Source organism: Sceloporus undulatus, chromosome 10, assembly GCF_019175285.1.
Source record: "Sceloporus undulatus isolate JIND9_A2432 ecotype Alabama chromosome 10, SceUnd_v1.1, whole genome shotgun sequence".
Taxonomy (NCBI): Eukaryota; Metazoa; Chordata; class Lepidosauria; order Squamata; family Phrynosomatidae; genus Sceloporus; species Sceloporus undulatus.
The window spans coordinates 13,038,282-13,061,777 of record NC_056531.1 but is presented as its reverse complement, the minus strand read 5'-3'; the positions used below and the strand labels follow the sequence as shown (position 1 = coordinate 13,061,777).

The 23,496-nt window shown below is 41.8% G+C and overlaps 1 protein-coding gene across 17 annotated transcripts in view; it reads left to right on the top strand.

The window, feature by feature from the left end:
* Nucleotides 1–18,894, top strand: part of CLIP1 (CAP-Gly domain containing linker protein 1) — a 94,066-nt gene extending 75,172 nt beyond the window's left edge. For 15 of the 17 annotated variants that reach the window (XM_042442119.1, XM_042442122.1, XM_042442128.1 and 12 more), the window contains 6 exons: nt 4,892–5,009; nt 11,015–11,165; nt 12,864–12,913; nt 14,851–14,856; nt 15,821–15,945; nt 17,176–18,894. In XM_042442119.1, the coding sequence (XP_042298053.1) occupies nt 4,892–5,009; nt 11,015–11,165; nt 12,864–12,913; nt 14,851–14,856; nt 15,821–15,945; nt 17,176–17,398 (673 nt within the window). In that variant the 3' untranslated portion in view covers nt 17,399–18,894. The remainder of the gene's footprint in view (nt 1–4,891; nt 5,010–11,014; nt 11,166–12,863; nt 12,914–14,850; nt 14,857–15,820; nt 15,946–17,175) is intronic. The other 2 variants (XM_042442121.1, XM_042442132.1) reach the window with 1 other exon arrangement.
* Nucleotides 18,895–23,496: the final 4,602 nt, after the last annotated feature.

The window sequence follows — 23,496 nt, the reverse complement described above, 5'->3', positions numbered from 1 at the left end:
GCTTTGAGCTGTCTTCCCCATCATCATCTCCCCCCCCCCCCCATAAGAATGCTTTTTTATTCCTACCATCCCTCAATAGTCCTTGTGAAATATGAAAGTAGGTATTAGAGAGATTCTAGCTGGAAAGGGGGCTCATTGTTACTTCAGCTCATTAGACCCATTGTGGATTTGCTAACTGTCTGACTTGTCTCTGAGCCTGCGCTAATTTCTCAATACTCATTTCACTCCTCTCTCTTCCCTTTCCTACCCTTGCTTCCTTTGCTATATCTGTGTGTCTTTAATGGTAAGACTAAAGAAAGTCTATCCCCGTTGCAATAAATAACTTTTTTTTCCTCCAACAAAGTGGTTGTACATATTTTTGGCTGCCTTTTGTTCCCTCGGTGTCTTGCTTTTTTTTGTTTTGTTTTGTTTTGTTTTTGGTTTTGGTTTTGTAAAATACTCAGCAGTATTAAATCTTTTATTTTTTATTTTTATTTTTTACAACAACAGAATTCACTTCAGTGCAAATTCAGTTCTTCCTTTACTGTATTTCACATTTCTCTTCCATGTTTCTAACATGTGGTTCTTGTTATCTTGCATTTTTAAAGCTTGCCCAGTATCACTTTAAGGTACTTGCTTCATTATTGGAATTTCTTGATTTCTTTTGTGGCAAGGGAAGAATCTGGGTGGTCTTTCTAACTGGGGGCTACTGGGAGTAACTGTGATCTGTTTGGTAACTGCCTTTCAGCACTATCTATCAGGAATGTCTCCTGGAGATGTGGAAGAGTACAGACCAACCCAATTCAATGGAATGTACCCCATTCATTTCATTCTGGCTCGCACAAGAGATGTCCCCAGTGAATTTGAACCTCTTACCGGCTTCAATGTCACTCCGGTTACTGTACGAACTTGTTGCAAGCAGTGCCCCACTAAAACCTGTTGGAAACGGCTGTTAAATAGGTTTTTTGATCCATGTAGGTCCACTTTTCAAGTTGAAAATCACTTATACAAGAACACTGATGAAATTTTCCAACATGACTGAGCATGTAAATTGCTGGGATATCTATAAAAAGTATATGGCTACATATGTGTATAGTTTACCATTCCATATGCATCTTCCAATAATTACTTCCAGCACTGGCCATATCATTTCCATCTAGGAATGAACATTGGCAGAGGTTATTATCACACGTATTTTACCCCTACAATAAAAACTACAATAAAAAGTTGGCTTGCTTATCAATGCTATTTCACTGTCTTCACCGAGGTGCTAAATGTTGGGATAGAAATCGTATGGTTCTCTAGATGTTGTTTGAACTTTAATTTCCAGCATGCTTTGGCATTGTCTGTGCTGGCTAGGGCTGCTGGGAATTGCACTCCCAACAACACCTGGAGGAGGGACATATGATTCCAGATGGTTCTTAGGAGTAGGAATAGGAAGCATGTGGAACATCATCAGGTGTTATGTATCATAAAGGTTATCATAAAAGTTTTGTGCTGACAGATTCATTTGGAATATTTGAAGGATTGCACAGGGAGAGATTTTGGTGGTAGAAGAAGTCAGATGTGAGTGGTCTCTTAGAAGAAAAGATGCTTGAAATGAGCATCTATTAAGGTTGTTGCCTAATCAGAAACAGCTTATTTGAATTATCGTACTGATTAAATCTGTATATCAGAAAAGCATTCTTCTTTTTGCTTTTGGATGCTGCCTGAAAGTGTCAGTCGTAGCAAGCATCCTTACAGGTTAACAGGCATGTCCCCTTGACTCCCAAAGAAAGAATGCATAATTTACCTTTGTGTCTGTGTGTGTACACAGCCATGCTCCTACCCTGAGCAGAGCTTGTAGAAGGAACTACAACTCCCAGAATCCCCTAGTTGGCATGGCAGGTTGGAGACATTGTAGTTTGAAAAAGTTGCTTCTTTTGGGATTCCTGTTGTAATTTTTTGATGCTCCTCTTCTTCATCCCTTGCTCAGGTGGCCCTGGTAGCTATATGAGGGGTATGACTGTTGCTTTAGTGGTCAACCCCTGACTCACAGGAGCTCCCAGTCTTGTGCTCAGTCATTCTGCAGGATCGCTGTCAGGCTTAAATGTCATTGAGCTTTTCTGGAACCAAAACGCAGCCCTTCTGATATTTCGGAGAGCCACTGCGGGCTGCTGTTCAGAGGCATGCCTTGATTTCTTCAATTCCTCCCCCATTTTAGAGAGCAGAAAAATCCGATCCGGCTGTAGTGTGTCCTATAGTGTCCGTACATCCCAGATTCTCCACTTGCTGCTTCCATTACTAAGAATACACATCTACATAACTTTGCAAAGTCTTCTGTGATGTATTGCCATTGTTGTTTGTGTTGCCGTTTCTCCTGGGCTACTGCAAGGATCATGCTGCGTTTCACATGCTGGTTATCGTGGTTCTCATTAGCTCTAAATACTGTTGACACCGAACAATCTTTAGCTTGGGCCTTTGGATTCTCTCTTAGTCATGCATTTTGTGCTCTCTGGGTCAGCGTGATCTCCTTTCCTTCTCCCACTCACCCCTCTCCCCTTCCTCCCCCATTTTCCCTCCTTCCCTTTCTCCCTTTATCTGGCCTCCATGCAGACATGTCAGTGTGCCTTAAAATCGCCTGTTGACTTATGACAAGACAGTTGATTTCTTGGGGTTTTCTTAGGCAAGGAATACTCAGAGGTGGATGTGCCAAATCCTTCCTCTGAAATATAGCTTGCAGCACCTGGGGATTCCACCTTGTTCTTGTCAGTGGTGCTCTTGGAGAAGTTGTTCTTTAGTGATTGTGTCCAGAGAAGATGGTAGTATTGGGTGAAAGACACAGGAGACCTCTGAATGAAAACCACAACTTCCTTCTCATGCTAACGTCTCCTAGTTTTAGCTTCATGATGGCCATTCCATAGCTTCTAAAAACAGTACTTGGGGAGACTGCCAGAAAAACCAAGAGGGGATGGATGACACTCTAATGCCAGCACTGATTTAGTGGTAGAAAAATAATGAATGGTCAAGGCAGGCACATACTTGTGCTTCCAGAAATCCCAAAGGAACATTGTTTTAATTTTCTTTGTTATTATTATTAACCTTTATTTATAAAGCGCTGTAAATGTACACAGCGCTGTACATACAATCTTTTTAATTAGACAGTTCCCTGCCCTCAGGCTTACAATCTAAAAAGACATGACATAAAAGGAGAAGGGAAAGGTGGTGGGGCTAGTAGGCTAATACATATAAAGTACATAGCAATACAGGAAATGGTTCGATAAAACAGGCACCAAAAGAACATCAAATAGCAAGCGACAATTATGCAATGCCTTCAGTTTATTCAGAGCTGCTCTCTGTCTTTAGTCTTTTTCACACTGCACAGTTGTGGCACTATCATTCCACTTTAACTGTCTTGGCAGCATCTTGTGTAAACCTCAGAGTTGAAGTTTAGGGAGAGGCATTTAGATTTTCAGCCAGGGAGCTCTAGCACCTCACAAAATGACACATCCTAGGATTCTGTAGGATGTAGCCATGGCAGTTAAAAGTGGAATCAAAGTGCTGGCACCATGTAGTGTGAAATGGCCCTTAGGAGATAAAAATAGCATGCTTCAAGTGCTTATGGGACTATGAGATTTTCAGGACTACGTGGCAGCCCTCCCAACCCAGCACCCTCCAGATGTGTTGAACTTCAGTTCCCATCATCTCCAGTCCGTGTGCCCATTGGCCTGGGGTTCTGAATGTTGTACTCGAACAGTTGGGGAAACCTTGTTTGGAGGCATCTACTTCTCATAATCAGTCTCTACAAACATTTTGTTTGTTTTAATTTTTACAAAATAACATGTGGGTGTCTATTTGCTTATCAAGCAAGTCTTAAGTCCCAGCTGCCCTGCTCTTCTTGGATTGCCTCCACCCCAAAATACCCGTTTAGAATGTAGGCTAATATGAGCTTGAAAGTCTCACAACTTCCAAACACGCTGTTCAACAAGGGTGGTCTGAAGATCCACCAGTGTCCTCTCCGGTATTGCCTTACAGTCATCTGTCCTAAATGCTACATCACTTGAGAAATAAGTTTCCAAAAAGCATATGAAAAGATGGTGGTTAGTAGTTTTTTCTGGGTTTTGGGGGCTCTGTGGCCATGTTCTAGTGGAGTGTATTCCTGATGTTTTGCCTGCATCTGTGGATGGCATCTTCAGAGAAATGTCAAAAATAAACTCTTCTAGAACATGGCCACAGAGCCCGAAAAACCCACAAAAAAATTATGGATGCCGGCCATGAAAGCCTTCGACTTCACAATGGTTGTTAGTGTTGTTGACTTGTCCTATATGATGAATAATTTGAAATAATTCTAAATCTTCCAGATCCTGTGTTTTAATATAATATTCTACAGACCAAGTGTTGCTCTGTTAAAATGCTCCCAATTACTAAGTCTCCAAAATTTGCTTTCTGAGGAAATGCTGACATTAGAAGAAATTAGTGTGGACCACTTGATAATTCCAGCTTCATCTCTGCTTTGCATGCCAATTGTGTAACTAAGCTTTGCATGTACATTTTGTTGCTTGTTAATAATTATTCCAGGAGGTAACAAGATCTAATATTAGGCTCACTCTGTGCAATGCCCTTCACACACTTTTCAATTCTCTATCTCCCAGTCTTATTAACATCTTTCTTTAAATTCAAATGGATACGATGATAAGCAGATTCTGGCATGAATCTACATAGGTAAAACCTTTCACTTTATTTCCTGTTTGTAAAATCCCAAATAATTTTGGCGAATATACAAGTCTCAGCCAATAACACTAGAACTGTAGCTTCCATTAAAAAAAACTATATCTACTAATATAACCCTATTTAGAAACCAGTCTCTCTTTTTTCTTAATTTTTAAAGAATAGCAATGGATTAAATCTGCTATTTTGTCTGTCTCTCTCTTAGAGAATCTGACTTAAAAAAAGAAATTGATGAAGAGAGAGCTTCATTACAGAAATCCATCAGTATTACTAGTGCCTTGATTACAGAGAAGGATGAAGAACTGGAAAAACTCAGAGACGAGGTAAAGTTTTAAAGCTTATGATTTACAGTATATTAATTCTACTGACTACACTTGTCCCTCTATATTCGCTAGGGTTAGGGGCACAAGACCCCCGTGAATGTGGAAAAACCACAAATAACCCCCCCAAAAAAATGAAATGCAGAGATATAGGATGGGGGACACCTGGCTGAATGAAACTACATGTGAAAGAGATCTAGGAGTCCAAGTAGACCATAAGTTGAACATGAGTCAACAGTGCGATGCGGCAGCTAACAAGGCCAATGCGATTTTAGGCTGTATCAACAGAAGTATAGTGTCTAGATCAAGGGAAGTAATAGTGCCACTGTACTGTACTCTGCTTTGGTCAGGCCCCACCTGGAATAGTGTGTCCAGTTCTGGGCACCACAATTCACAAAGGACATTGAGAAACTGGACCGTGTCCAAAGGAGGGTAACTAAAATGGTGAAGGGTCTCGAAACCATGTCTTATGAGGAACGACTTAGGGAGCTGGATATGTTTAGCTTGGAGAAGAGAAGGTTAAGAGGTGATATGATAGCCCTGTTTAAGTATTTGGAGGGATGTCATATTGAGGAGGGAACAAGCTTGTTTTCTGCTGCTCCAGAGACTAGAACATGGAACAATGTATGCAAGCTGCAGGAAAAGAGATTCCACCTCAACATTAGGAGGAACCTCCTGACAGCAAGGGCTGTTCGACAGTGGAACAAATTCCCTCACAGTGTAGTGGAGTCTCCTTCCTTAGAGGTCTTTAAACAGAGGCTGGATGGGCATCTGTCACATGGGATGCTTTGATTTAGATTTCCTGCATAGCAGGGGGTTGGACTAGATGGCCCTTGTGGTTTATTCCAAATCTATGATTCTACGCCATGTTTTTACCTGAGAGGACACCTCTCTAGACATCTCTAGGTCCTCCTCCAGTGCAACTCTGTGGTCAACGTCCGACAGACACTGACCATTGAAATGCTCTGGAGGAGCTACAAATGCCTAGTAGAGTATTCTCTTTAGGAATCTCTAGGTCTTTCAGTGCAACTTTTAGTTAAAGTTGACCATAGAGTTGCACTAGAGGACCTAGATATTCCTAGAGAGAACATATTAATCAAATCTGTGTATAATCAAAGCCGCAAATATGGAGGGATGAGTGTGTTTACAAAATAACACACACACACACCCATACAAGCATTCTCTGGATGTCACAGAGGTACACAGGCCTGTGGTTCTCAAGCAGTGAGGTGGGATTCCCGGGGGGATATGAGAGTTGCTCAAGTGACACATGCAACTCACAGGCCCTGATCTCTCCTCCTCTTCCCAAAATTTTGTGTGTGTGAAATTTACACATGTGTTGAGTTAAATATTGAGTTTACTTAAATAAAACTCTACTAATTTGCACAATGTTATGTCCTTATAAAATGTTAAAATATGCATATACATGAATGTGTGAATGGAAATATGTACACTAAGTGAAATATTTTTATTCATATTTTATTCATCAGAGGAGGGGTGACATCTGCATGTAGATGTATAAATGAGGGGGGTCCCGAGAGTAAAAAGTCTGAGTACCACTGGCATAGGCAAATGTAATTTGTGAGCCCTATGAAACATCAAAAGGTGGTGATGGGCATTAATGTAGGTGACTTCTTGCTAGGTCTTTGGCCCTGCAGTTGCTGTAGACTTAAGCCTTGTAATCCCTTGCTGTTGGACATGCAGGACAGGTCTGGTGGGAACTGAAGTCCAAAACATCTAGAGGAGTCTTCTCTGCTGCTTGAAAAAAAGATAGCCCTCGAGATATTGTTGAACTGTAGCTCCCAAAGCTCCTTGCTGTCAGTTATGCTCGCTGGGGTTGCTGAGAACTGTAGTTCAGCAACATGTGGAGAGCCACACAGTTCCTAGATAGACCTGTCAGTTGCTGTTATGCATTGAGACAGTGTGATTTAGTTTAAAAGCAGTGTGTTTCAGAATACTAGATTCTGGAGACTACTAGATGAGGAAGATTGCCATTCTGTTCCTCCAAGGCTAGCGTCACCCAATGGTTTTTCATGGCCAAGTGGAGATTCTAGCCTTGGTCTCCCAGAGTCCTAATTCAGCATTCAAATCACAAAACCACACTGGCTCCCATTTGATTCATTTTATTGTACTGAATTTACTTACCCAATATTTAGCAAGAAGGCCTCCCAGGGTGGTAATAATACAAAGCACCAGAAAATGACACAGTGATAAAAAACACATTGTCAAATCAGAAAACAGCAGAATAAAACTGACGGTGATAATAAAACACATCCTAGTGGCGTAATAAAAAAAACTGTTGGGATTTGGACTGTTCTTAATTTTTGCTTATTTATTTAATATCTTAAAGTGTATTTTATTATTTATGCATAACCTGGGAGATCCTGGTGGGTTGAGAGGTGATAAATAAATGTGTTGAATAATAAAATAAATAAATAAACCTTAGGAGGGTACAAAATAGCATCAGCATTGTCACCAGGTTAGCCTCCCTGGAGAAAGCATTCCAAAGATGGCACAATCTCCCTTCTCCATCTATCTCTTGGTGACACCAGTGGCTCCTTTCACCTATTCCACAATTTTCAAAAACACCCTTTCTTTTCCTCCTTTTAGGGAGCATGGGGTATGAATTTTAGTGTTACGCTAAGGCGCTTTACAGACCGCCCAAAAAGGGCGATCTGCCGGCACCGCTGGTTGCTGCGTCCGGGAACCACAGCGGACAAACCGTGCCATTCCTGGACGCAACAAAAAAGAAGCCCCAAAATGGCAGCTCCCACTGGCTTTTACAGTCTCAGTCCTTCAAAGAGCATTAGTACTCACCATCCACAGTTGGGAAGTCCAGATGGTGAAGTGGCAGCTTTTAAAGATTGTTATCCCAGAGGTGGTGGTGGGGAGATTCCAGCTTGAAACTCTGGCAAGCCATTGCTGCCAGTCAGTGTGGACAGAACTGAGCTACATGGAACCATGTTCTGACGCCGGGTAAAGCAGGTACCTTGGCTCCTTGTATATTCTTATCATAGGGTTTTCTTGGCAAGATTTGTTCAGAAGGACAAGGTACATAAAGATAATAAAGGTAATACATGTTCTAAGCCTCAGGGGAAGGCATTGGCACCCCTCCTTTGAACAAATCTTGCCTAGAAAACCCCATGATAGGCTGCCATAGGTCGGAAACGACTTGAAGGTGCAAACCACGCACACGTGTTCTTTCAGTCTCGTGGAACACTAGACGGCTTCTATGTAAATACCAGATCTTGCCACAGGAGGGTACATTGAGATAATAAAATGAATAGGGATGAATAAAGCTACCTTGCAGTATCTTTCTAGTAAAGCAAACAAGAAATCAAAACTGGGAAACATCCAGTAGAGCCCCTGGGGAAAGCATGAGACACAGCTCAAGATACTGAAGAATGATGCTCTATCATTCAAAAGCTGACACATTTCAGCCTGTGGATATTTTAATGTACTATTCAGGGGCTGTTAAAAAAAAAAAAGATAAAAGACAATATATGAACTGGTACGTTCAAACATCTTGCAGTGTAAAATCAGATTAAGATCTATATATTGCATATAGTCCATACGTTCTTTTTTTTTATGCAGAAAGATATGACCTGAAAAAATTCTGATATTTCTTGCTGGCAGCCCAAAGCCATGTGTGTGTACCTGCCACTCCACTGAACCATTCAGATTCATTTGATGGTTTGGGCAAAACTTCAAAAAGTCTTCTAAAATAATTCAAAAGTGTCCAAAAATCAACAAAATGCAAGGCAAAAATGTAAGAGAAATAGGATTATTTTTCCCCTCTAAGGAGACAAGGAGCTACACATAAATGTATTATGTGAATTGCTGTGGATTTTTGCACATTCACATGGATGTTTGTTTTCACTGTCTTGCATAAATTTGCATCTGTTCGCCCTCCCTCTGCCAAAAATGAGCAGCCATGCAAATCCATGTAAAGCACATGGACGGTGACACATTTGAATGTGCATCCTTGCAGATGCTCACAGATATTTCAGTAAAAACCATGAAACTTTTCTCTACAGCATTTTGGAGTTTTTTTTCCGGAGGGGTGTGCAAAATGTCTGACCTCCTCCAAATTGTGTGTGATACTTCCCTTAATTTCATTTGTCTGAACTCCCCACACTTTCTGTATATTTTAATTTAACAGTTTAAGGAACTTCTTTGTTTAATTATGATTGTCAAGTATCATTTAGACTTCTATGATCAAAATTTAAAAAGGCATTCATTACTATATTTAAAGAGTTTTCTGGGTATCCAGCCTTGTTACCATAAATCTGTTGCCTGACTTTGAATTGAAGTATAAACCATACATTTCTAACTTTTGAATTGAGGATTAAACCAAATATGACAGCCTGTTAGAGAAACATATCATAGAATCTATACTGATAGATAGTGATTAAAAATCAAAGTAAATTGTTGTATTAAACTGTTGTATTAAAAGAACAAAACAATTAAAACAATATGATGTAACATTTTAGTTCTTTAAACAAAACATTTGAAGTTCTTGACTGCTGTATTTGTCTTGTATTACTACATGGCCAAGGAGACAGTTAAAGAAATAATCTCATTTTCAAAGTGTATTTTTAATGGATCAGCGGTATCCAAGACAGCATGATGCAGGTGTAATGTTCACTTGAAACATTTTTATTTGGCACTGGTGAAAGGAGTATTTCACACAATGGCATTACTTTTCCTCTTATGTTCATTTACTTTCCTCAAGGAAACCAACCGCAAATTATGTTAAGTAAAGCTGTAAAGATCTGTCATGAAACTCAATGATCTGGTTCATAGTACTCCAAAACATAAAATGGATGCAGTCTGTTTATTGTATAGGCAGAATATAGGAGTAGGAAAGCCTATATTGGTATGCTGCATAGTTCTTCATAGGTTCTCATGCTTTCAGAAATTAAGTCCAGAATGGCACCAGAGCCATAAGAAGCAGCTATTGGGACAAACTTATATTGAATATCCCTCACGTGTTTCTAATGTACAATCCTTTTTAGAAGTATGCCTTTAAGAGATACAGTTCCCTAGATATGCTTCTGAAGTAATGGAAGTTGTGGATCATCTAAACAATGAAAGATATGTCTTGCTCCACTCTACTACTTGTAAATGCAACTTTGACATCAGTGCTAATAGAAATGTCAAAACGTTATGTGGGTAAACAACTAGACCTCTCAGAAGGTATATAGTGACCATCTTTGTAATATAAGGAGCATACATTCCAGAGCAAGCCATTTCCTGGAACAAAATCACTCTCTAATGGATCTCAGATTCTTGGTGCTGGAAAAGAGAAATGCTAGTAATGAGAAAACCCCGTTGCCAAAGGAAATTGAGTGGGTTTAAAATTAGAAGCCTTGGTCCTTCAAGACTTAACAAAGAAACTGAATTTGTTCCATTCCTATAAAAAGATCTAGAATTTTCTTCCAGCCCAGTTATGTCCACTGTGCCCTTGAAAGTTATCAGTTTGTTCCAGCATATACTGATACAGAAATGTCAACCTTCTATTCACATGCTTTCCACCGTCAGCAAATTATATTGGAGTTTTGGGGATTTGAAATTTCTTTGAGTACAGGCTGTATGCAATATTCAAGTATTAATAGGATTTTACATTTCATGATGCTTATGTGTATGCTTGTGTTCTTTGTATTTTTTTTGTATAGCCCACTGAAGAACATCTTAAAACGCTCAGCAGTCTAAGTGCATCAAGCTTTTAATTACTGAACCTCATTCTTCCCCATGTTGAGATGTATCTCCTTTTTTCATAGCAAAGAAAATAACCTGAAAATATGTCCTTATACATATGTCTGGGGGAAATTTACAAGAAGAGCAATGCAATTATATTTCCCCCTCTTGTTTGTTTGCCAGCATCTGGAAGTTATAAGCACATTGTGTCCAAACAGACCATTTCTGGCTACCGTGATTAGTGTTCCTTTTATACCTTTTACTAGATGCATTTTCTGCCTACATCTTCTCTTTTGTATCTTTTGCAGGTCACAGTGCTCCGCGGAGAGAATGCCACTGCAAGGAATTTGCATTCGCTAGTTCAATCACTGGAGTCTGATAAGCTGAAACTTGAGCTAAAAGTAAAGAATCTGGAACAGAAGCTCAAAGAGATCCAGAGATCTTCTCCTTGTTCCACAGGTACAACTGGGTCTGGTCATTTTTGCTGTTGAAGCTTGCAGGACACAAATTGATGCCAAGTAACTCACACTTTGGGTCCCTTTAGATCAGTGATATCCAAACTCTGGTCTCCTGGGTGTTTTGGACTTCAGCTCCCAGAAGCCTCAGCCATCTTGGCTAATGGTCTGGGAATCTGGGAGCTTCTGGGAGCCCAAGTCCGAAACACCTGGAGGGCCAGAGTTTGGACACCACTGCTTTAGATGTTCCAGTTCAGTGGGGGCCCCTCCACACAGTGACATCAGAAATCTTCATGGAATGCTGAAACCTTGCTTCATCTCAGTCCATTCTTTCTAAGAAGGCAATGACTTCTTTATTTGTTAGTAATTCAGTTGGGATGACCCTTCTCATTACCATTACATGGCTGACATTGTTACCTGATAACTTTGGACGTGGGAGAGCCAGTTCTTCTGCGAACTCTGTCTCTTGAAACAGATCTTGTAGTACCTTTGAGAATAGGACATTACCACTTGAGCCCTGTCTGTGCAGCGGTTGCATCATTATTTATTTTAAAAAAAGAAAGAAACATGTCCATTTCAGAGCAGCTATTATCATAGGCCTTTGCAGTTGCGCAATGGGGGCTGCTGCCGCTACCATCATCTGACTCCCCCTTAAACCTGCCTTCTTGTCCTATAGCTTTATGCCTTTGAGGGGAGTGTTATTTTATTCATTTTTATTTCAAATTTTTCACACAGAGTTGGGTACTGCTATATAATTTTTTTTTTAAAGAAAAGAAAAGAAATAGGAAAAAAATTAAAGGCAGTCAGCCTGTTTGGGAATAGTGAGGTTGGGGGACACTGATACTACATTACTGCCAATATCACAACTGCCCCTGCAGCAACATTTCACACCTGGAGACTAATGCGATTGGGAGTTCATCGATGGATTTTCCCTGTCAGTGAAAAGGAACATCACAACCACACATAGGGAATGTAGCAGCTACAGTCAGAGGTGTCGCCGTGCAATTTGTATCACCAAAGCTGCTTTTTCCCGGCTCTCATAATGGTTTAAAAGCCACATGTAGTAGTCTCCTAACTGTGCAAAAGAAGCTGTAGCATAAGCTTTTGTAGACTTGGTCTCAAACGTGCTACAAGAACCTTTTGCATACTGATATGCCAGACGAACATGGCTATGTCTCTGAAGTTTTGAAAGCTGCCTGTATTCTGTTCCCATGTGGCGACATAATCTTACTATATTTCTACACAACCTCAGAAATTTCCCAGAGTAAAAGGCTAAATTCTCCTTACTGCATGGAACAATAATACAAGTAATTGGCTCAGCAGATGGAGTCACTATTTCAAAATATAACACTGGGAGGAGTGGGCAAATGAAGAAGCTTTTTCGTGGTGTCAAATGAATGGCATGCTTGACACCTGATAAAGCTTCCGGACAGGAACATTCCAAAGAACAAATGCTATGACAGAAAAGGGTCTTTCCTGGATGACTGCTGATCTTGGCAAGGCCAGGGTATCTCTTGGATAGGGCCATTGATGTCAAACTCCAACTATCAGCACATGCTTTTTGTGTTGATCTACAATTATGTACTGAAATTATAACTTCTTGAAGACCAAAGGCTTTCTGTGTCTATGATAGAAGCAATAAAACAGTTGGGAGTATTCCCCCCATTCCACATACGCCTTCTAATTTTTCTTCTTTTTCAAGATGACAGAGCTGGTGAGGCTGCACAGGACGAAGCCACTCAAGAAAACCAGGTATTACTTCTGCCTTCTTGGCCCCTTCTAGCAATAACAGTAACATTCCACAAGTTGGCTGCATAGGCCCTTAATGGAGGTTGACTCCTTCCCATTTCCTTCCTGATGGGAAGAACAAACCAGGATAGTGTGTAGTTGTGAGCACTGGGGCCAAGTGTGTAAGTGAGGAAGAAATCAATAGCAGAATGTCAGAGGTAGCAGTACATGGCTGGGTGAAAGAGGGTGTAGAAAGCATGGCGGGAGGTAGGTAGACATATCAAGTGAATAATACAGTTGACCCTCCTAATCTACGGATTTTTTATCCCCGCATTCAAGCATCCACAGCTTGAAAATATTTTTTAAAAGTATAAATTCTAAATAGCAAAGCTTGATTTTGCCATTTTTATAAGGGACACCATTTTGCTATGCCAGTGTATTTAATGGGACTTGAGCATTCACGGATTTTGTTATCCATGGAGGGGTCCTGGAACTAAATCCCAGCGGATACCAAAGACTTGCATGCTGTATTTGCTTATATGATCAAGGTCTGGGAGCATAGAAATTTGTCTTATACCACTTTAGATTATTTGTCCACTCAGGCTAGTATTGTTTTCTGCAACGTTCCCTGGTAAGAAAGGAAAGTCAGTTTGGGGGCAAGGTACCTCAAATTGATTTGCTTCAGTCCTGTGGTGGTATAACAGTTATGTGCAGTGTGAAAGTATATGTAAAACAAAATAAATTTATTTCAGTCTTGATCTGGCCTAACATTAATGGAATTGTTTGTAGATTCTCTGATCAGGTTTCACAGCAATTGCCCATCATCAGACTAACAGTGTTAGTTCTATGAAATTGCATGCCAGCATTAATTTCTCATTCCTAGTATGTTCATCTCACTGCTTCCTTACTCTTTGCAACTAATAGGTGTTTTGGGGATGGATCCATTCTCTCCCTGTTGGAATGGAAATGGACTAGTACTCAACAACTGAGTGCATGTTTTACCTGCTGAAGCATCTCTCCCTGGCAACTCCTGTAAAACATTTCTGAAGTAGCCTTGAAGAAGACCTCTCCCTCCCCCCCCCCCCCCTGAAATCCTGAAGAGCAAGCTTTCTATCATAGGAAACAATACAAGGCCAGAGGGATCAATAATCTGACTTGGTATAGGGCAGTGGTAGTTTGAGTTTAAATCTACATGCAGACTAGAATTGCCAGGCTGAAACCTGGAGAGGGCTTCTGAAGTTAATGGTGTTGGAACAGCTTGGGCCAAGTACACTCCACAGATCATTTTGAGGCCACAAGGGTCCCCTTGAGAAAACAGGAAATATTGTACTAAAAATGTCTCCAGGTCTTGGAGGGGGGACAATGTTGCCATGTTCGAGGGCCCCTCAGGCTATTTTAGGCCCAAAGAAGAAGTCTTTTTAAAACTGTGAAGTAAAACAACTTCACGTTTTGAAGGCTTTCACAGCCGGCATCCATAGTTTTTTTGTGAGTTTTTCGGGCTATGTGGCCACATTTTGGGCCATGTGGCATCTTCATCTGAAGATGCTAGCCACAGATGACGGTGAAACGTCAGGAATAAACTCTTCTAGAACATGGCCACATAGCCCAAGCTTGCTTTCTGATTTTAAAAAGGCCTCTCCTGGACCTAAAATATTTGGGGGGGGGTGGCATTTTGGAGGGGTAAGTTTTAAAGAATGTCAGGGGGTGAGGAGCATAGTCCTCCAAGGACCCCTGGAACGCCATTGCAGGCCCCCCAGACCCCAGCAATTGCCTATCCCCGAGACAGAGGTTTAGACCAGCAAGAGCAAGGGTGATATCCTTCAGATCTGCTTTGAGTAATGTGTTGCATACGTATAGGCTTAATAGCAAGCTGCAAAAATTAACATACTAATACTTGGTTTCTTTCTCTTTTTCCCCCTTCTTGCTGTCATCTGGTGCTGGAACTTTTTTCCTCCAATCAGCATATGGTTTGTTTTAGCTTTCTCTGCTTTTTAAAAAGTTGTTTTATTTATTGACTCTAAAGGCTCTCAGAGCGGCTTACAATTATTATCATTTTGAATTAGACAGTTCCCTGCCCTCAGGCTTACAATCTAAAAAGTTTTGTTCGCTTTCATCAACTTGGTCTTGTCCAGCAAGGGAGGTTTCCCTCCCTTGCCCATAATATTATAGTACAGGGTCACAAATACAATAAAAATAATGTTCAGTAGATACAGGACAAAGAAAAGAGACATAATTTATGTACTGTCACAAAATGTGGTGATGGTCACTGGCTTGTTTTTTTTAATGGGGAGCCCGATAGACATGTCCATAGAGGAGGTGGGCTTTCTCCATGACTAGTAGTCCTGATGGCTCCCATAAGCGTCTCTGTCCAGAGGCTATATACCACTGAAGACTAATTTCTCGGTATCCTGCTTTTGTATCTTGGTTCTGGGCTTCCAGAGTGCATCTAGTTGATCAATCTAAAGTAGAGGACAAAAAACTATTTTTATTTCTTTTTACTAACTCAACAAAGGAATTTGTAGACATTTTCAGACTCATCTAAAATATGTCATCCTCAAATGTGCCACCTGAGATGAGGTCTTCAACCCATCTCATGACAGCTTTTCCATATCAAAATTCTTGGCCCCATATCAAAATGGGCTTATCTGGAAGCATTGCTGTCTTGCAAAGTAATTTTCCCTGGTATAGACATTTTACTCTTCCACATCCTTCTATAAGACTGTGGACTGATGCAGTTTAGTACTTAAATGTTATTGTTTGGACATTCCATAAATAAGACTAGCAGAGGGTTGTTGTTTTTCCTTGTGCTGCTTTGGCTTTCCGCATTGCTTGCACGACAGGATCTGTTTCTCAGCTAACATTGATTGCTACTCTGAAACATTTTGGGTTTCTCATCCTGTCTGCTATTTCTTCCCACTGTCAACCCTGCAGATTGATTTCCTGAATTCTGTAATTGTGGATCTTCAGAAGAAGAATGACGAACTAAAATTGAAAGTTGAAATGATGTCAGAGGCTGCTCTCAATGGCAACGAAGAAGAAGTTACTCAGTATGACAGGTCAGTTACTTTTGGTACCAGCTGGGAATCTAGGGCGCATTTTAGCACCTCTGCTGAGCTGGTGGTATCTATGTGACAATATATTTTTTTAAAAACCTTGCTTTAAAATTTAGGTTCCTTGCGTTTCTGGTTTTAAAATGGTAAATTTTAAAATTCTCAGGTCCAGAATATCTGAAGGGTCAGATCATCCAATAAATCAGGTTGCACAGATGTTAAGATTTGAGGGGAGGGGAGTGTTCTCTCACGCTCACCGTCTTTTTAGGCACTTTTATATGAGTACAAGAGAAGCAGCCTTCTTGGTGGCTGCTCCCAGATTTCAGAATTTTCCCAGGATGTTTTCTCACAGGTAAGCTGAGCAGCTCCACAAGAGGAGAAGAGATTATATGTGGAGGAGTTTTAAAATTCACCTCAGTCTTCCCCATGTGCTGCTCAGTGAGCGAGGCACACCTAAGCAGTAAGGAGAAGGAGGACAAGATGGAGGTAGTTCTAAAGAGGAGTAGGGCCTTGGAGGAGAGTTCTTAAGGGATGACTTTGATTTATTGATTGGATTTCTATCCCACCTTTCTCCCAGGATGGGATCCAAGGCAGCTACCCATCACGGTGGTAAATACACTGGCAGGCTGTGGGAAAAGACTACAGAATAAAATTATTTTTTACAAAATAGGCCACAGCCTCCTTTATATGTCTGCTCTCCAAATCCTGTACTACTGGCCATATTGACCAAGGCTGATAAGAATTGTAGGCCAAAAAAGTGGTACAGGTTACACCCTCCTGTATTATATACTGATAGGGAAGTGTATGTTTTGGCCTCCTGGACTAATTTAAAGATGGGCTGAACATCAGAAAAGATCTTGTGCCTATGCTGCCACGCTTCCCTTCCGAAGCCTGCCCTGTAATAGAGGTGCACAGAAAGTAAAGTAAAATAACTTTATTGTTAAAAGCTAAAAGCCGTCACAATGTGATACTGGTCCAGCCAGTAGATACAAAAGCAATATACAAACACAGAAATAATTCTTGCTTATGGAAAACTGTGAGGAGCCCTAGTGTCTCCCACTGTACAAGCATTGTTAGGTGATCCCTGACAACTTACCCAGAAGGAATATATTTCTTTCAGGTTCCTCTTCCCCTCTCTGATTTCAAATTACAGCTTCTTGCAAAAGCATAATAAAATGGGAACGTGGTCCAACGGAAAGCATCCGGGTTTACTTATTCAACTTTTAATTTTCACAGTGAGGAAGAAAGCCAAGTCAAAAAGAAGCCTCGCCTTTTCTGTGACATTTGTGACTGTTTTGATCTCCATGACACTGAAGATTGTCCAACTCAAGCACAAGCACCAGACGAACCTCCACATTCAACGTACCACGGTAGCCGCAATGAAGAGCGCCCCTATTGTGAGATCTGTGAAGTGTTTGGACATTGGGCTACAAACTGCAATGACGACGAGACCTTCTGATGCAGGAGGGGACCAGGGAGAAAACCCTTTCCTCTGCGCATAAGCCAGACCACGTCCACCACCAGCATCCACGTGTGCCGATATCTGGGGGGAGGGGGGGAAAGGACAGCCACCCTTTTGGCAAACTACTTTATTCTGCCCTTGCTCAAAGATCAACAAATAATTTATTTACGAGTTCATTTTCAACTTCTCGATTTTCATCACCTTTCAAGGGAAACTTCCCTTAATTTCATGTTGTTTACCAATGGGGGGGGGGGGGGAACACTAGTTACATTTTAGCTTCTTTAAAAGACCTTTAAAATTGTGCTGTTGATTTTCATATTTGCACTAAGCTCTTAAAGCTGCAGTTGTCTGTTTTTAGATTTTTGTAAAGCTTTTCGACACTGGAATGAGTTAAGAGAGGAGCTCTTTTTTAATTCTTTTCACCTTAGTTCTCTCTTGATCAAATACATGAGCTCTGGTGCGCTACCTAGAGATCAGTAGTGCCTTTATTTTCAGCAAGATTTCTTAGCTGTATGAAATGTTGTATAGAAGCAGGTAAGGAAACAAGCTACTGTGGGGCAATTTTTACCAAGAAACCTCCATGCTGTGCACACTGAGAACATACCTTTCCGTGTTCTTTCAGCTTCTGTAGAGTTGTACATAAATACATATAAATATATTTAAGAAAAGATTTATATTTTGGAAAATTATCTTATTGTCTTCAGTGCTTCTTCTCTTCATCTGAACTCCTCAGAGGACCTTTGTGCACAGTGCAGTATCTTGATCAAATGACTAACTAGCCTCAGATTTGGGAGACTTTTTTTGTAACTGGGATTTTTTGTTTGTACCAAAAAAAATTCTTCCAGCAGATTTATTTCCTGTAAGAGGTTTTCTTTTTAAGTCCATTCAGAAAAGGAGACTTTTTAAATTAATAATTTATTTATTTCCCTTTCAGTCTCGGTTTTGTTCCAAATGAATGTAAAATAGAAAATTCAATATCGAATAGTTGTGGATTTTCTACGAAGCAAAATCTTTACGAGAAATAAAGGGAAGAAAAAAAAGGAAAACCAACCAAACACACTGTTATGGGTGAAAACTATGTCATGCTTATTTTACTGCATGTGACGTTCCTGGTGACATTACTCTGTCACGGAGTTGATGGTGTGTGTACTACTTAACATAAGTAAAGGTGATAGATACCACATAAGCTGATTTTTGAATGTTTGAAATACAATTTTTTTTTAAAAAAAAGCTTCCCTGCTGTCTGTACATTATAGAGGAATTTAACTCTTGTATAAGTCTGTATATATACATATCTATATATCTGCACCGCTGGTGTATTTTTCCTCCAGATTACAGACAGTATTTGGTTTATGGGTATGAAGTCAGTTTAAGGTAATTGTTTGAAATTTGGAGTTATGAATGTATAATAGGGATAGTTTAAAAAAAAGCAGGGAAGTCAGTATTAAACTTGAGTGTACTGTATCTTTAATAAAATGGTTATTCTCTTGTCACTCCCGTTGCATTCCTTCTTTGCCTTGCAGTCTCTCAAACCAGCGTCTTTGACTTTTCTGCCGTAGAGCTTAAGCAGGAGATGTACCACTGAACCAAACAGGGCTTCTAGGAGGCAAAGTTCAAAACATCAGGAGTCACAGACTATCAATTCCCATTTCCAATTCAGTTTAGAATTCCTAGGCTGCAATCTTGTAGACCCTGAGTAAGTCCCATTGAATTTAATAGGACTTAGGAGAATAGACTGAGTAGAGTCTGTTTAAAAACCTCCCAAGAAAGATATTCCACCACCCTCCAAGGGAGTGCCTTCCACTGCCAAACAGCTCTTACTGTCAAGAAGTTCTTTCTAATGTTGAGGTGGAATCTTTTTTCCTGCAGTTTGAATCTATTGCTCCGTGTCCTCGTCTCTTGCTCCTTCCTCAATATCCCATCCCTTCCAATATTTAAACATGGCTGTCATGTCACCTCTTGGCCTTCCCTTCCTCAGGCTAAGCATACACAACTCCCTAAGCCACTCCTCATAGGGTATGGTTTCCAGACCTTTGGTCACTCTCCTCTGGACACACTCCAGCTTGTCAGCATGCTTCTTGAATTGTGATGCCCAGAACTGGACACAGTATTCCAGATGGGGTCTGGTCAAAGCAGAACAGAGTGGCACTATTACCTCTCTCAGCCTAGACACTACACTCCTATTGATGCAGCCGAGGATCATATTGGTGTTGAAGCTGTCATTTCACACTGTTGACTCATGTTCAGCTTGTGGTCTACCAAGACTCCTAGATCCCTGCTGGAACTTCTCTTGTTCTTCAGGACTTCTCAAAGGTTTATTACCACTCCTAGTTGACAGGTCTAGGCCTGTCCAGGTGTGGAGACGGAGGTAGCTGGCCTCAGCCTGTCAAGAAACGAGCACTACAAGAAATGTGAAGTCGAAGGCTTTCATGGCCGGCATCCATAGTTTTTGGTGGGTTTTTTGGGCTATGTGGTCATGTTCTAGAAGAGTTTATTCTTGATGTTTCGTCAGCATCTGTGGCTGTCATCTCTGATGCTGGTGAAACGTCAGGAATAAACTCTTCTAGAACATGGCCACATAGCTCAAAAAACCCACCAAAACCAACAAGAAATGTTTGAGGAGGCCTCAGCCTGTTCCCAAAATGAAGAAACAGTTTGTCTATATTGTTGTTGGAACCCTATGAACGCAAGGCCTCCAAGAGACCCTGTTGTTAACAGCCCTGCTCACATCTTGCAAAACCAGGGTCTTCCTCTTTTCCCATTGCCACCCACCTTTCCCAGCATGATCCTCTTTCCCAGGGCATCTCATGATGTGCCCAAAGTACGATAGCCTCAATTGAGTTACCTTGGCTTCTGGGGAGATTTCAGGCTTGATTTGCTCTCAGAACTCTTTTGGTCTCTTTTAGCAGTCCACAGTAGCCATAGAGCTCTTCTCCAGCACTGCATTTCAAATGAGCTCATCTTCTTCTTTTTAGCTTCCTCCACTGTCACAGCCATATACACAGAACTTGGAAATATTAGGAGTATGGAGGATCCTGCTTGACTAGTCCTCCCCCAAAATCTAGAATTGTTTTTCCCTCTTCCCCATGCACCTGCTGAGATACATAGGGCTTTATACTATGTTTCCCCATTCCTCGCCAATTGTACCTCTGATCCCACTAGCCTTTGTTCTGGAGTCTCCCTCCTTGGGAGTCTTTAAGCAGAGGCTGGATGGCCATCTGTCGGGGATGCTTTGACTGAGAGTTCCTGCATGGCAGAATGGGGTTCGGCTGAATGGCCCTTGGGGTCTCTTCCAACTTTAGGATTCTATGGGCATATCAAACCAGTACATCTCCTTGATACTTGATCCACAGCATCTGTCTCCCTATTACTCCCTGGCTGTGCTACTCTATGCCTCCCCCTTCTGCTCCTGCTTGACCTATTTACTTCAAGTTTATATAAGTGCCACCTCACTTAATGGGAATGTGGTCGGCAGTTCTCCCTACCCTGCTCTCTAATGTTTTGTAATTGCGGTGCTTTAGCAGACAGAAAATATGTGTAGATATCTGTGGAAGCAATTTGCAAATACTTTTCAGACTTAAACAGGGCAATTTTTCGGAGAAACAGCAGACAGGAAGGAAGATCTTGACCCTCGTGAAGATCTCTTGGAAGCAGCAAGTGAGCGAGGACTATTCAAAGCTGACTGAAGGACGCGCTTCATGGACCTTTCCCAAAGATTTCCTATTATGTGTACACAGGCAACAGAGTTCGGTGCCCTGCTGGGCCTTGAAACTCACCGGCCCAAAACACACTGCAGAAACCATCCAGGTTGGGACGGCTTGGACTGCCCTGGTTCAGGGCTAGGGAATCCTGGGAACTAGTGTTTGTGAGACATTGAGCCCTCCTCTCTCAGCTCGGGGGCCACAACAAACCACAATTCCCATGATTCCCTAGCACTCAGTCAAGGCAGTTCAAGAGGTCTCAAACTGGATGGTTTCTGCAGTGTGTTTTGGACCCTCAGCGTTCCTCTGAGGCTGAGAGAGTGTGACTTGCCCAAGGTCGCCCAGTGGGTTTCCATGGCCAAAGCCAGAAAATAGAACCCTGCTCTCCCAGAGTCATAGCCGCATGTAGTTAGTCTCAACTCCAGGCCTGTGGACACGGGACGTAGCCAAGGGGGGGGGGTTCTGGGGTCTGGACCTCTCTTCAACAGGGGAGAGAAAAGGGCGCTTGTTGGGGCGCCCTTTTTCTTCTCCTCTGGTCTGGGTGCCGTCCCTAAACTTTTTTCGCCTGAGGGGGAGGAGCCAAAAAGCCCTGGAGGAGAGGGAGGGAGGGACAAGAGGCTGCATCAGGCTGCATCCACACTAAAGAAATAACTAGGTTTGGCAGCAATTTAACTCTTTTGTGGCTCATGGCTATGGAATTCTGGGAGTTAGAGTATGTTCTGGAGTCCAGATATCAAGGCTTGCCTCCTTTCTGGCTCATGGCTATGGAATTCTGGGAGTTAGAGTATGTTCTGGGGTCCAGATATTGAGGCTTGGATCTTTTCTGGCCTCCTTTTATAGGACACATCCTACATTTCACACTTCTGCCCAGAAGGAATTTCAAAAGTCCTCATTTTTTGTAAGATGAGCAGATGTCCTCCTTTTCTAAGACATGTCCAATGTTTCAACCTTCTGGCCAGGATGAATGTAAAAATGTCTTCACACGTCCTCCTTTATCCAGGATACAGCACACATTTCAGCCCTGCCCAGGAGCAATGTCAAAATGTCCTCCATTTTACCAGGGTGACCAGACATCATCCTTTATCCAGGACACATCCTACATTTCTGTCCAGGAGGAATTTCAAAACATCCTGGTTTGTTTAGAGAGTGTGCCTTTTCCAGCCTTTCCTTGAGGCTGAGAGTGTGTGACTTACTTGTCTAGTGGGTCTTCTTGGTTTGTTCAGAGAGTGTGCCTTTGCCAGCCTTTCCTTGAGGCTGAGAGTGTATGACTTCCTTGCCTAGTGGGTCTTCTTGGTTTGTTCAGAGAGTCTGCCTTTGGTGACTTGGGTGTGTGTGAGTGTGCGCCTTCAAGAGGTTTTCTTGGAAGGTTTGTTCAGAGAGGGTTTGACTTTGCCATCCTCTGAGGCTGAGAGAATGTGACTTGCCCAATGGTTTTTGGGGATTTGCCTTCACCTTCCCTTAAGGCTGAGAGAGTGTGACAAGCGCTGAAATGTCCCTTGTGCACCACACCATTTGGACATGATACATGAGCCACGTCATTGACATGTGCCCCATGTAAGATATTTAGCCATCTCTGTTGTAGAGAATCAGATTTTCATTGAATCCTGGTCTCCAGAGTCATTGAATCGTAGAGTTGGAAGAGACTGCAAGGGCCATCCAGTCCAACCCCATTCTGCCATGCAGGAACTCTCAATCAAAGCATCCCCAACAGATGGCCATCCACTCTGCTTAAAGACCTCCAAAGAAGGAGACTCCACCACTCTCCGAGGGAGTGTGTTCTGCTGTTGAACAGCCCTTACTGTCAGGAAGTTCCTCCTAGTCCACCACACAAAGCTATATCCCAACCTCCTATCCAGGAAGAATGTCAAAATGTTCTCCATTTTGAGCATGACTGAGAAACATGAATTTATATTGTTTTTTATTGATGTTTTTGGCTTTTAGTTGGGTGTGTTCTCCATTTTTGAACATCCTACAATTTGTCCTACATTTTGTTGTGCATCATGTCCTACATTTTTCCAACATTTTGTGTCTTGGGCGGGCTCTTCGCCTCTCAAAATGGTGGCACTTGGTCTGGACCCCCCTTCCCAAAATCTTGGCTACGTCCCTGCCTGTGAGGAAAGAGGCTCAAGTCTGGGAAAGCTCTTTCAGCTGAGGACTCCCAAACCCACTGCAGAAACCATCCAGGTTGAGAGGGCTTGGACTGCCTTGGCTGAGTGCTAGGGAATCCTGGGAACTGTAGTTGATGGTGGCCCCAGGGATGAGAGAGAAGGTTCAATGTCTCACAAACACTAGTGCCCAGAATTCCCTAGTATTGAGCCAGGGCAGCTCAAGCGGTCTCAAAATGGATGATTTCTGTGTGTTTTGGACTGAAGCCTCAACTCCAGGCCTGTGAGG